Source organism: Lissotriton vulgaris, chromosome 5, assembly GCF_964263255.1.
Source record: "Lissotriton vulgaris chromosome 5, aLisVul1.2, whole genome shotgun sequence".
Lineage (NCBI taxonomy): Eukaryota > Metazoa > Chordata > Amphibia > Caudata > Salamandridae > Lissotriton > Lissotriton vulgaris.
Window position 1 is genome coordinate 1,348,521,486 of NC_141693.1, and position 14,186 is coordinate 1,348,535,671.

Consider the following 14,186-nt stretch of genomic DNA (forward strand, 5'->3'; position numbering starts at 1 on the left):
TAAACGGCCAACCCGTACGGGCCTGGACGATATGTAGTGCTTAGTTCCAAATTGATAACAACCACCATCCAAATGCAAAGTCTTTCCTTTTAAAATATCAATTCCAATTATATACTCCAAGAGTGGTACAACTAACACAGAATATTCTCTTCGGGGAATTCTACCTATTCTCATTTCAAGTGTAGTTTGCACTGCGGGAGTTTCCTTTCCACCTAAACCAGTAATTGTGAAAAATTGTCCTTTGAATTTCTTTGATTTACCATGAATTAAAGTGGCCTCCGCTCCTGTATCTACCAATGCTCGGGCCCTTTGGATATTACGATGTTTCCAAAAAATTTCAATATCTACATAGGGTCTATTGTCTTTGTGAGCCCACCTGCGTACTGGAGCTTGACCTATTTCCTCGTCATTTTTACTGCGTTCTGTCAACCAAGACAAATCAGGGTAAATGCTCTCAGGTTTCTTAGGTATCAAAATATCCTGTTCATATCCATCTCCATTACGAAACTGATTTTTATCATTTTCATAGTACTGTGAATTACGATCAGAGAGCCTGTGACGATCCTCCCTTCTCCTCAACTCAGGGGAATGATCCCTTTCATCTCTATATCTGTTGGAAACACGATCATCTCTCCCCCTTTCTTTTTCCCCCTCTCTCCCCCTAACTTTTTCACGACGAGGGGACACATCACGCTCATAGCGCTGTTCATCACGGCGGTCAGAATCCAAATGACGCCTGTCGTCACCACTGTCATCAGAATGTTCACAATCATTCTTACGCACACGACGGGCACCCTCCTTACGATCCAAACCACGCTTACGAAATATGTCCCATAAGCGATTATTAGGTTCACCGTCAATGTCTTCTCTTTTCACACCATCAGCGCAAGAAACATATCACGTCTAGAGAATCTATAATCTCCAGCAGTACGACCCTCCGGTCGAGATTGTCTCTCAGGTTTAAACCATTCACCCAACTCACCAAGCTGACGGACAGACTCAAGCACCATAGACAAAGGATTACCAGTTTGATTAATCAACTAAGTCATCATAACCTGCTTATAAGGAACAGGGGAAGAACGGATAATGCGATTCCGCACAGAAGATGTTAATAAGCCGTCCAACAACCTGTCAGAAGTACTGAGAAATATCGCAGTTTTCATCACTTCTTCTTTCAAACGCTGCGACGCATCGCGCAAAGTATACCACGGCTTGTCATTGACAGGCCAATCAGATTCAGTAGGGTATTTATGGTTACAGCCATCATTCGCGAGCTGAAGTAGACTAATTTGGCCAGCACCATTATAATTTCGAAAATGATCTTGTACAGTAGAATCGTAACTCAAAGAGCAAAAGCGTAAACAATCACCTGCATCAAGCATGATACCTGCAGCACCTAATTCATAAAGGCGCACCATCCACGTAAGCAAAGCCTCACCGGGCCGTTGTCGAAAGCGTTGTAAAATGTCACTAACCTCCTGTTGAGTAAAATCTTCAATACTATCCAAATGGATACCATTCGGCATACCAGGAGCGTGTTGCAATTTGCGTCGAAAAACCGGGTGAGCAGAAACCTCCGGAAGAGCCTCCGAAGAAGCCCGATCCTTAGATTTAGAGGAACAATCAGTAGTAGGTACGACACCAGAACGGGAAGAGCGACCACGGTCACAAGAACCATCGTCCTTGACACAAGAAGCAGATTTACAATCACGTCCAGAGCGAGAAGACTCGCGCACGTCACTCTCCTCAGCCGAGGAGCCAGAATCATTGGAATCCCAGATATTACCATCCCATTCGTCGGGGTTCCAATCCAATCCAGTCCGGCTTTCGCCACAACCAGACGCACCTTCCGTTTAGAAACATGACCACGGCAGTTTCTGTATTTGTATTTCGCAATTCGCACCGCAGCCCTTTCGGCTATAGTCTTGTAAGTCTCAAGTTTGTCGGCAAGCAATTTATTCTGACATCGCAAAAGAGTATGCGCATTCTGCACTTCAACAAACTTTTCTTCCATATCCACAAACCGCTTCTGCAATCTAATAAATTTCTCATGAAGCATTCTGTATGCAGTCAGCACAATCCAACCTCTGCGTCCCAAAATAGGAACCTCATCACCCTTCACTACTGGAGCCTTTTGCAAGCAAGAAACCACATTAGCAGGCTCCGCCTGCTCCAAACAAGAAATCCAATTCTCACTCAAACCAGTAGAATCGGCCCACTCACGGGCCAAGGCCTCGTAAGGTGTTGATTCCCAGCCGGGAATTTCAACAGGCAATTTGAAAGTAGATTTCCATTTACGCGAAAACATTTTGACACACAAAAAATATATACACAATTAACAACAAAGAAAATACGTACGAGCCGAGCGCAAACCAACAAGATGAAAACAATACAGCGCACACAGGCTTCGTAAACAGTTTGTGACGCCAGATGTAACGACCGGATTCTCGGACCAGATGGGATCAGCTCCTAAGAGCCCCTCTAACCCAACGGAACGTAATCACCTCCCTCCTTAGAACGTATTTACAATGGGTATATGTATATGTATGTACATCTCGTACCTAAGCATGGGGGAAAATAGCAATACACATGCATAGGTTTTTCTACAATATCCCATTCATACCAACTAGTCTCACGGCCACTTAGGCCCAGACTAATCTACCCTGGGGCAGTTCTGATTATGTACCATTACACACTGATCACCCTCAGTGCTCACTCGACACGCAATCCGGCGTGCCATACACAATGGGCTGCCGTCCCAGTGCTCTCTTTTTATCCGGTCCACAATCCGGCGGACCTACACACTGGTCTCCCTCCCAGTGCTCGCTTACTTACAACCCGATCCGCAATCCGGCGGATCTATGCACCAGTCTCCCACCTGGTGTTCTCATTAACGCCGCTTACCAACGACGATCACTCTCCTATGAATACCTTTGGAAGAAATCTCTCATTTGCTACTCGGGATGATACTACAATAATATGAATTAGCACAGCTTGCCAAATTGAATTATGTACCTTCAGCTCTCGGCATCAAATGGTCCCTCTCTCCCTCATTATTCAGTCACCTCTTACCTGACCGGGATTTACATCCGTTCATGAAAACGATGTCTGACAAGAAGACCAGGTTACCCTGATTGAACAAGAATACAAGGCACATGTCGGTTCACTAAGAACTGGGGTATTTTATTACAATGATTATAAACACAGCACTATACTATAACATATATCCTGCAAAGAAAAGTGAAAGGTTAGAATGTGCACATGATAGGACAGAAGTCACCTTGTGAGCACGAAGTCGGGGTTCAACAGTCATCTAGGTTCCCTTCTCGTCTGTGCCTTGGCTAGTCTCGGAATCACACCTCAGCAGTCACGAGTACACGTCTGCACCGCTATGCTCGGTCGTCTCTACTTTCCTCCAAGTCACTGGAACCTTCCTCTTTATTAGCTGCTGTCTCTCTCTCTCTGATCGCTCTGCGCTACTTCTCCTTCTCCTTCAATCTTTCTCAGAGAGTATCAGCTTCATGATCTTTCTCGGACTTCAAAATGGCGACTGTCTGCCTGGAAAAACGATGGATTTGGGCCCAGATCTTTGGACTGGGGTGAATGTGTGACATTGATCCACATTCTGTCCATCACCTGTTTTGTTTGGAAATAATTAATGGCATTGATGCTAACGGCTAGCTGCCGCCTACAGACTGACTGACTCATTGCCTAACACTTTCGCTAATATGGAAGCTTGTCCTTTCATGGAAAGTTACGGCCAGTAACCTGCCGCCCACCAAATTCTTGTACCTCCCCGTACCAAGGACACGTTCCCAGCCGGCCGGCCTGATGTTGTGTCTTCGGAATGGAGAAAAATACAGTCTTTCGATAAGGGCCAGCCTGAGCCGGTTCTCTCCAAGCGAACAACACTTCGAAACTAAAACATTACACTTGACCTAGAAGCCTCTCAAGCTGCCGGGGCAGAAAGCAAGATGGAGTCTCTCCCGTTTGAGGCCTACAAGGCCCGAAATGAGCATAACTCCATAGAAGGTATACTAACACTCTTGCAAAAGGACGAATTATCACTAATACTAATGAATCTATCCCCTAACTTAAGTTTATAATCCCTGATCTAAGGAAAAGGGTACGAAAATGCACTACTGTGCCTTATGAATAGGCCCTGTTTATAGTTCTAATCCCTGCACTAGGAGGGTAATAGGCTGGAGTCACCTTCAATCATTCTCCCTCCAAGGAGGGCCGAAAAAGTCGGTCAGAACACCCATCCTCCCCGTTCTGCGAACTGATACTTGGGGTTTAGGACATCCCTTTCAGGGCCCTAGTTTCCATGGCACCAGTGTTGGTTCTCACATGGCTCTGCGTGTTCTGGCGCGGAAAAGCTGTGTGCAAAGAACTGACGTCAGCGCGCGGAGGCGGCGTCCATATACTCCAGCGACGTCATCACGACGCCAACGACGGACGCGGAGCCGCAGGGGACGCCTGCAGACGACGCCTACCGACGCGCAGGGGTACTGCTACGCAAAAGTTTCCGGATCCAGACTGACGCCTGGCGATATTCTAAGGTAAGGAATCTAATACTAACTAATGTTTCTTACAGATATATAGTTACCGAAGGTAAGTAACTTGTTCATTAGGAATACTCGCTTCTGTCACTGCTTCTAAGGCAGGTACAGGTGTTACAACCATAATTCAATTTCCCTGTGCAAGGGCTCTTTCTTTTCCTACAGCAGTTTGAACAGCTGTCAAAAATTTTTTTGTAGAAGTGAATTTCATTTCTGCTTGTGTGATTTGTAAGCTATTGGTACTTTTTCACCTTCATTAAAAGTTAAGTATGTGACTCCGCGTTGTCCTGGAATGATTCGGATCACTAAGTTGCGTACGTTTGCGCGTTTTCGCAATTGTTTAGTTGCCAACATGTCTGTTTGCTGTGAACGCAAAATTTCTGTGTTTTTGTGTCCAATTTTCTGTTTTAAAAACAAGATTGATTAATTTGTAGAGAGGTTTAACCCTTTCTGCTTAGTTTAGAATGCAAGTTCTTCCGAAGTTCAGGAAACCTTGAATCAACTAAGTTTTTCAGCATTTTTGGAGGTTGGAGCAGCGCACACTTTTCTAAAAAGTTGGTTACCAGGCTTTTTCCTTCACTTGATAGTTCATATCCTAGGAATAGGACGTTGAGATGGACAATTCAGGATTGCTTAAAATTGAATTTGTACCCTTCAGAGGCGAAGCCCAATATAATGGTGTTCCCCCTCTTCAAGTGCCTATCCAAGTCATCATCTGTTAGATAGATGTCCTCTACATATGACAATGCTTCGTCATTATAAGTTTGTAGTAACTCTGTTACCCTTGCTGAGAATAACCCTGGTCTATTCTTTACTCCCTGAGGGAGACGACAGAAGTGCCATGGGTCCCCATTATTGAGAATGCGTTCAAATACCTACTTTCTGGTGCCAAAAGAACCCATTTGAAATATCTCATGTGGTTTTATATTTTTTACGCACAATGTGATCCATTAATGCCGTGCTGTGTGCATTCTGCACTGCAAATGTTTTGCAACAAGAATTTAGATGTCTGTAATCCAATACTAGACTATATTTATTGTCTGGTTTGGGGACTGGAAACAAAGGATTGTTCATTGACGAGGTGCATGTTTTAATCACTCCCTGGTATTCAAGTTGATCTAATATCTCCCTGACCTCTTTTTTAGCTTCTCGGTTTAACTGGGTACTACCTTTGTGCAGTTGGTTGATTTTTTTTTTTAACTGGATTTTATGGAGAGGTGAGTCCTTATCCCATCCTACATGATTTTTATGTAATGCTGGAGCTTGGGCGAATGCCTATTTCCTGGCATAGGTGTATTTTAAATGAATTGGAATATGATTGGAGAAGGCTGGAATAATGATGTCTTCGCCATGGTGGCACTCCCTGACAAAGTCTGGTGGCCAGTCTTGTTCAGCTAGAAGAATGTCATAACCCTTAGAAAGTCGCTCCCAAAAGAGTGCTCTCACTTTTCTTGGTATGTCTCCCTCCATCCGGAGTGTTATTTCATATAACTTATGTGGAGAACTAACCCTGGTATCTGCAGTTTCAACTTGAATGAATTTATTCAAGTCCACGGTCTCCAGAAGACCCTTCAGGTTCAGGTATGCTATTGTGACTTCTGCTGCGCTGTCCAACACTGTCTGAGCCCGTTCTCCATTCTTGAGTTGTGTCCTCAAGATCCTCGGCATGTCTGATTTTTAGACCTGCTACCTTCTTTTATTTTAATTGAGGTTTCTTGCTTTTCTGAACGTGTTGATCGTTTTTGGACTTCACGCTTTCTTCCTTATTTTCTGACCGTCCTCTTTTTTCGGATTTCTGTGATGAAGTCTGAAAGGTACGAAAGGAACGTGCATCAGTTTCTTGATCTATCCGGTTTTCTCAAATTATCCCTATTCCTGAGGTTGTACCTCCTTTCAGAGGGCTACTTTCAAGGAGACCTACCTCCTGGAATTAACCCTTTTCTTTAGAAGTTTGTTTACTATTTTCACACTTCTTTTTAGAAGGAGTAGGAGTGTTTTTAGTAAAGACCTTTTAGCTGTATAATTCTTCTAAATTGTGTATATTTTCTGACATTGCTTCAATGTCAGGGTCCGGTATGTAGCCGGCTAAGTCTGACCATGTTGCTCCTGGTCTACCTAGTGGACACAACTTGCCATATAACTGAGGACAGGGGTTCTGGATCTTGAGTCGCCCAACCGACTGTGCCTAAACAACCACCAACATCCCAACTTACCTCTACAAGTGGTGGTCGCACCCAGAAGACCTTAGTCTTCAAGCCAACAGTGCTTTTGCAAACCCGAGACTCCCTATTGAAAGCTACAGGGCTTCTGATGCCAAACAGTACTCTACACCTGGCCGCCCCGGTGCCGCTGAGGGTTCATCTTTTTTGCTGACCTAAACCCCCATTTGCCCTGAGCTTAAGTCCAGGAGCTTTGCTCCACAACCCAGTGGCCTGCTAGTCAGTAGCCACCAACCAGAGGCCCCCTATACCCCATTGGATAACATTGGGCCTCAGCACTCTGTACCCAGCCCCCCTAATGCTGGGGAGGGTGTAACAAGAGTGCATTCTTGACCCTGGAGAACTCCTGAGTCTAACCCCAGAAAAACCAACTCCCACAACAAAGTACTTGCCTTTGAACCATTAACACTATTTTCCTCCATAGGATAACTGTTTTTCTATGAAGTGTGGAGTTGGAAAACCTAAGGAAATTCTTTAAAATTGCACTAACTAAAACTATTTCACTTACCTGTTTACAGTAAATGACTCAGTGTAGTATCCAGGTAAACTACACTGTGTAAAAAAAGTAATCTGAAAAGTAACTTACATGGTATTCTACTAAAAATCCTTTACAAAGTATATACTGTGTTCTGAAACTCATTGCATTATCAGTACCACTACTGTAATCAAATTAAAGTACAATTGCAATTCAAACTATTTACCAACTGCATTACTTCTGTAAAGTATTTATTGCTTACCTGTGCCAGGCTTGCTTGGTTCTAAAAAAAGAAAATTGGTCTGAAGTTTAGTCTTTGAGTGTGTGCATTCATTTGCTGACTGAGTGTGTACAACAAATGCTTAACACTGTCCTCTGATCAAGCCTTACTGCTCGACCACACCACCACACATGGAGGGTGAGGTGCGGTCTACTTTAACTCTGCCTACCTTTTGGGTTCAAGTGGACTCTGTATATGTACTATACCAAAGTGAGGTATAGTGTGCACAGAGCCAGCTTCCTACACTAGTCCAGAACGTGAACATACTAAAATATTTGAGTGATCTTTCTGGGCCAAGTGGAGAAGAAAAAGTTGTGTAAAATGTGCAGTTTTACTCACTACTTTAGTTTTCTCTGGTGAAGATACTCCCATTTCTGTCTTGAAGCCAGACTGCCTTTCTCTCTGCACTACAGCTTTGGGGATGCATGCGTTAAAAGTGATAGATGCCACGTTGGAATTTTGGTTACCTGTGTATTTTTTTGTTTTTTTAAAATAACTAATTATGGGCTACCTCGTATCAGTACTGGTTGTTCTCTTGACTTATTTGCATTTGTTTGGTTACATTTTATTTCTGATTTTGTACATCGTTGACAATAACATTGCATTCTATATTCATGCTGATGTACTGATAACTAGATTTTGTTATTCTATGTTTCAGTTTGGCTTCATTAACTATGAAGTGGGTGACAGCAAAAAACTATTTTTCCATGTAAAAGAAGTCCAGGATGGGATAGAATTGCAAGCTGGGGATGAAGTGGAGTTTGCAGTTATTCTAAACCAACGTACTGGAAAATGTAGTGCCTGTAATGTTTGGCGTGTATGGTAAGACTTTTTGTGTGGTTTGTTTTTAAACTGAAGGTGCACTAGAAACTTGTAGGTGATTTTTTTAATTTATCTTTGTGAAACATTCCAATTTCTGTCTAATAAAGAATCTGTACCTGTCCTTAGCCCATTATGTATTATTTGAAAAAGTTGGCGAATGGCTCTCTGGTTCTGTTAACAAGAATGACCAAGGAGAAACAAATAACTGTCTGGCAAACAAGTTGCTCATCAAATTGAAAGATTGTTATAAATCCCAGTTCTTTCTTTTCATAATCTGTTAACCTGTTATTTATGGATGCATTTAAATTTGGAACTCTGCATTTATTAAACTGAACATGGAAACAAGTTACCCTGGCCATCTGGTTGATGGTTGGAAGGGCACAGTCTAATTTTATGGTTGAGGCATGTGTAGCTGTAGATGCACATACTTCCCATGCTCGTGCCATCTAGTGTTTGATCTGGATGTGTCTCAGTTGTTCTTGAAAGAAGTTTTTAGAGTCTTGAAATCAATTGACTCTTCTTCTTAGTGTTAATGCACAGACATCGACTCCATTGTTATATTGTTTTCTTTCCGCCGTCTGGTTCAGGTGAGTTTGCTTGTGCTCCGGGTCGAGACCTTTACGGATATCTCTTCGGTTCCCAATCCACTCTAACCTGTGTCTGTATTGTTTTCGTTAACTCTTTACCCCGCCACGCATATATACAATCTCTTGTCATCATGCTTTTATTTTGGCGCTTCTGAGGCCTCGCCCATTGGGGCCTTCAAACTTACTCTCCACTAGGTCCTCCATGAATAACCCTGCTGGTAATCTAACGGACGCCTTTCCATTTCTGTCCCGGCTGCCACGTAAAATGCCCATGGACCGACTCCCATCAGGTCTGTAGCCTGTGTTTGTCACTGGAACACAGGGAAGCAGATTACAAGGCCTGTCGCATTTTACTCTCGCAGAAGACCCTCCGTGACCATCGGGCACACCAGCTCGATATGTCATTCATGCACCATGCATACGGTTGTCTCTGCATCGTTTTTCATCATTAGAATGATAAAGAAACTCCTTCCTTATCTTCCTATCTCCGCTGCTAAGACCCTCATCAGTACATTAGTAATGTCTCACATTGACTACTGCAATGGGCTCTTAAATAATGCTCAGGAAAGAGTATTAAGCAAATTGCAACTGGTGCAAAACGCAGCAGCTAGACTACTCACAGGTACCCCCAAATTTAAACCAATTTCCAACATCATTCGACAACTACATTGTCTACCTGTTAAAACAGAGCCAAGTTCAACTCTTTGTGCATCGCTTTTAAATCCATTCACTCCTCTGGACCAGAGTTTTAAAAAAAAAAAGTATGTCCCTACACACCCTCAAGATGCCTATGCTTATCTTCAGCAAACCCATTGACGGTACCAAGAACAAAAAAAGCCTCATGGGGCGACAGGTCCTTTCTAGTTGACACCATTAAACTTTGGAACAGCCTTCCGCCCCAAATTAAGTCCATCACGTCCTTACTCACATTCAGGAGGCAAATAATAACTTGGCTCTTTAGGCAATAGTTAATTCTCCCCTGCTAGCACGATTCATAGCGCCGAGTCACCCACAGGTATTTGCCCGCTCAATAAATCTCCCAAATAAATAAAATAAATAAATATGCGGAGGAGGATCATCGAAGATACTCCTGTCTGTCCGTGAAGAACACCAACCACAGGCTTCTGTAGCTGAGGAAGGTGCGTTCTCCATTGAAGACAGTTCAGACCAAGACTAATTGAGGCCATACCAGAGGTTGAAGCAGTGAGTAATATACCCCTGCCCCTCAACCATCTGTTGAACACCATAAGACACACCATCTGTTGAACACCATAAGACACCAGACACCCCTACAACAACACGCCTTCAGTCCACCACCGCCTCATGGCCATGGCTGGGACTGAATGACTGGTTTGGAAGCTCCGCCCTTCAGCTTGGCTCCGAAGCACCAACCAAAGCCTTCGGCATCGACTGGCCCGGCACCAACCCACCCATTGGTACCGAGCTGACTGTCAACATCCACCATTTTAGCACCAACTAGAACTTCACCGCAAAAACACAACGCCAAACTGAAACTATCCAAGCAGACACTAGTATTAACTGTTGAAACTCTGGTCTACCCAATTCTTCATAAACCACAGGAGAAATTAGACACTACACAGAGGTAGATCCAGATTTAGCCTCAAACTGGAGGCATCCTCACAAAGCCTTCAGCTCCAACACCACCATCAAAGAGACAAATTTATTTCCAAGAGGCTATTGACTTACCCACCCCCACCAAAAATGAAAAAGATTGACAGGGCTACCAGCCCTTTACCACTTTCATTGCTGCCACCACCTTCTCCACTACAGTCTATTGAGGATCCCTAAGACATTTTACCTCAGGGTTCCGTCAGTGATGGCACGGGTGGACTCAATGCAGGGGATGACACATTTGGTAAACCATCCACGATGACTCCTGGAACAAATGCATATGATGTGGAGCCTCCAGGGGATAGTGATCCAGACTTCCATCCAGTAAGACCCTCACCTCTTGATGAGATCATACATACCAGGAGTTAGTAGGCAGTGCTGCTGCTTTTCATGATGTCTAATTAAACAAAGAACCCCTAGAGGAGTAATTTATTTTTGAAAAATGATCATCCACATGTAGGGGGATACAATGCTTAACAGTATGGAAAGGGATGTTACGTCATACAAACATTTTCAAATACCCTGTTAGGGCCCGTATAATAAAAGCGGGTCGACAAATACAAGCCCTCTGCCGCTGATCCGATTTATGTCAAAGGACAAGTACCACCTGACTTACTAGTAGTCACTAGTGCTCGTAAAGGAGCAAACTCTCAATCTAGCTGTTATGTGGCCCCGCCCGATGAGGAGAGCAAGCACATGGACGCAGCAGAGAAGAGAGTAGCTGCCCAATCTGCAAGCCACTGGCGCATCGCAACTCAAAGGGTTTGCTGGCCAGATAAGAGACACAGCTCACTGGAACGAGAAGTAAGAGCTCCACCAACATCTCCCAGATGAGCACAGAAAAAGGTGACAAGAACTTGTCACGCAGGCAAACATATCTCTAACACCTCTATACATTGTGCTCTAGACTTTGCCGACACAGCAGCACGAGGAATTAACACAAGTATCCTACGTTCCTGCCATGCTTGGCTGCGTATTTTAGGCTTTAAGCCAGAGGCCTAAAAAAGCCTCCTAAATATTTCCTTTGATAAGGAACGCCTCTTAGTGCACCAGGTTGACGAGGCCCTAGAGAAAATCAAAGGACATGGAAATGTTAAAGCCATGGGTGCCCATCGGACACCGTCACCTCAAGGCTTTTCTCCATTCCAGCTACTGCGCAGGCTCCAAAACTACCACTCCAGAAGCCTCCACATCTTAAAAACATGGCCAAAATCAGTATTCCGCCTCCAGAGGTTACTAAAGAAGCTCCTACAGGAGCTATAATACCAAGGGGTAGAGGCAAAGGTGTTTCCCCATGCTGTGGAACACTTGCAAACAGTGACTTCCATCACATTTCGCTCAACTGTATAACACCTGTCTGGGGTCGCCTACAGAATTTTCTACCCCCACATTATAATCAATAACATCAGACCAGTGGATGTTGGACATTATCCAACATTACTATTGCCTGGAGCACATTAACACACCGCCCAACAGATTACCTCGCACTCACAAGTTATCAACAGAACATAAAACACTACTCAAACAGGAAGTTCGAGCTCCTCTTCTCAAAAGGAGAAATAGACTCTGTCCCTCTACACCATCAAGGGTCAGGAGTGTACTCCTTATACGTCCTAACCCCCAGAGGGACAAATCATTACAGCCCATACTAGATCAAAGGCCCCTAAACCAATACATCCTATCACAGCACTTTCATATGGTTACACTGCAAGATGTGATCCCACTCCCTCAAAAAGGCTACTTTCTCGCAGCCCTGGATTTGAAGGACACCCATTTCCATATTCCAATATACCCAGCACATCACAAGAAATTCTATTTGTAATCAGGGAAGCACGACTAATTCAAAGTCCAACGTTTCAGGGTCACTACTGCACCACTGGTATTAACTAATGTCTACCAGTAGTTGCAGAACATCTGCGCAAACAGAAATCCATGTTTTTCCTTATCTGGAAGATTGGCTCATCAAAGCCAGTACTCCTCTATGCCAGCATACCATTAATCCACTTCTTCAGCTGGGCTTCACTGTCAATATACCAAAATCGCACCTTCAACCTCAATAAATTGAACCATATCTCGGGGCAATCCTAGACGTACACAACTAGGATTAGTATATTCCAATACAGCAAGAATTCAAAATATTTAAACCTTGATATCCCGCTTTCAAATCAATCACCAACTCACTGAACACACATCTTCTATTGCCATAGTACCCCATGCTCGACTTCACATGTGTCAGTTACAGGAATGCCTAGCACAGCAGTGATCTCAAACACAGGGTCAGTTAGAATATCTAGTATTGATAAACAGCTGCACACATCACGCTCTGCAGTGGTTGAACACCAACAACCTGTTAAAGGGGCAGCGTGTGCCCCACATCACTCTGACAACAAACACATCTCTACAAGACTGAGTTACACACTTATAAGACCTCACAGTCCAGGGTGTCTCAGATTCCAAGCACCAGACTTTCCACATCAACTACCTAGAGCTTTAAGTTCACCTAGAATTGAAAGCACTCCTACCTCACCTTATCGGCAAGGTTGTTCTAGTCCGACGGACAATGTAACAACCATGTACTAGCTACAAAAGGAAGGTGAAAAGACACAGCTCTCAAGCCTATTCCATACCATTTGGTACTGGCTTCTTCGTCACAGCATTCATCTGTTTGCTAAATACCTTCCATGAACAGACAACAACTTTGCCGACTTCAGCAGGATGGGAACTCAATCCTTCAGTCCTCCTCCCTTACTTCCACAAATGTAGATTTCCACAAATATATCCGTTCGCAGCCACAGACAACTCAGTGCCCACTTTGCCTCCAGGTTCCCAAACTCCCTATCCAAGGGCAATGCTCTATGGATGAATTGGTTAGGGATATTTGCCTATGCTTTTCTGCCTCTCCCTATCCTTCCCTTTCTGTTCCGGAAACTTGGGCAAACTTCTCTCACACTCATACTGGTTGCCCCTGCATGGGCCCGCCAGCCATTGAACACAACGCCAGATAGATAGTTAAGTGCATTCAAATTAGTAAATCCAAAATAACTTTACCTACACCCCCTAGAGCACACTTTACTTGTAAAATTGGCGCTTCTATGGTTTTCCCAGACAACATCCCTAGCTGACATTTCCAAAGCAGCTGCATGATCAATACCACACACCTTCACAAAGTATTGTGTGGATGTTATAGCACTCCAACAAGCTGATGTAGGACAGGCAGTGCTACGTACACACTTCCAAACAGCACCCACAAGTTAGCCACCGTTTTACAGTCTTTGCAAAGCCTTTGTACCTACAGCTACACATGCCTCGAAAGATTGTTACTTGCCCTGTAAACATCTTTGTGGCATGTAGCACTGTAGATTCACATGCTCCCATCCTCCTTCTCGGACACCTTTGGCCGTTGCAGTTTCCTTAACCTTTACTCTACGCATGGACATCTCTTCACTACAATCACATTGTACTTCTTTCGCACCCGCCTGCGGGGGAAAAATAAATCTAACAGTGGAGTCTATATCCATAATCCACATCCAGCACTAGATGGCAGGTGTATGCAAAGCATGTGAGTTCTAAGCTTCATATGCCACAAGCAGATGCTTACATTGTAAGTAA

At 43.9% G+C, this 14,186-nt stretch overlaps 1 protein-coding gene across 1 annotated transcript in view; it reads left to right on the plus strand.

Annotated features, from left to right (window-relative positions):
• CSDE1 (cold shock domain containing E1) overlaps nt 1–14,186 on the plus strand; it is a 689,720-nt gene that overhangs the window by 641,346 nt on the left and 34,188 nt on the right. Inside the window, 1 exon segment of the mRNA XM_086923281.1 lies at nt 8,195–8,358. Coding sequence (XP_086779407.1) covers nt 8,195–8,358 — 164 coding nt within the window.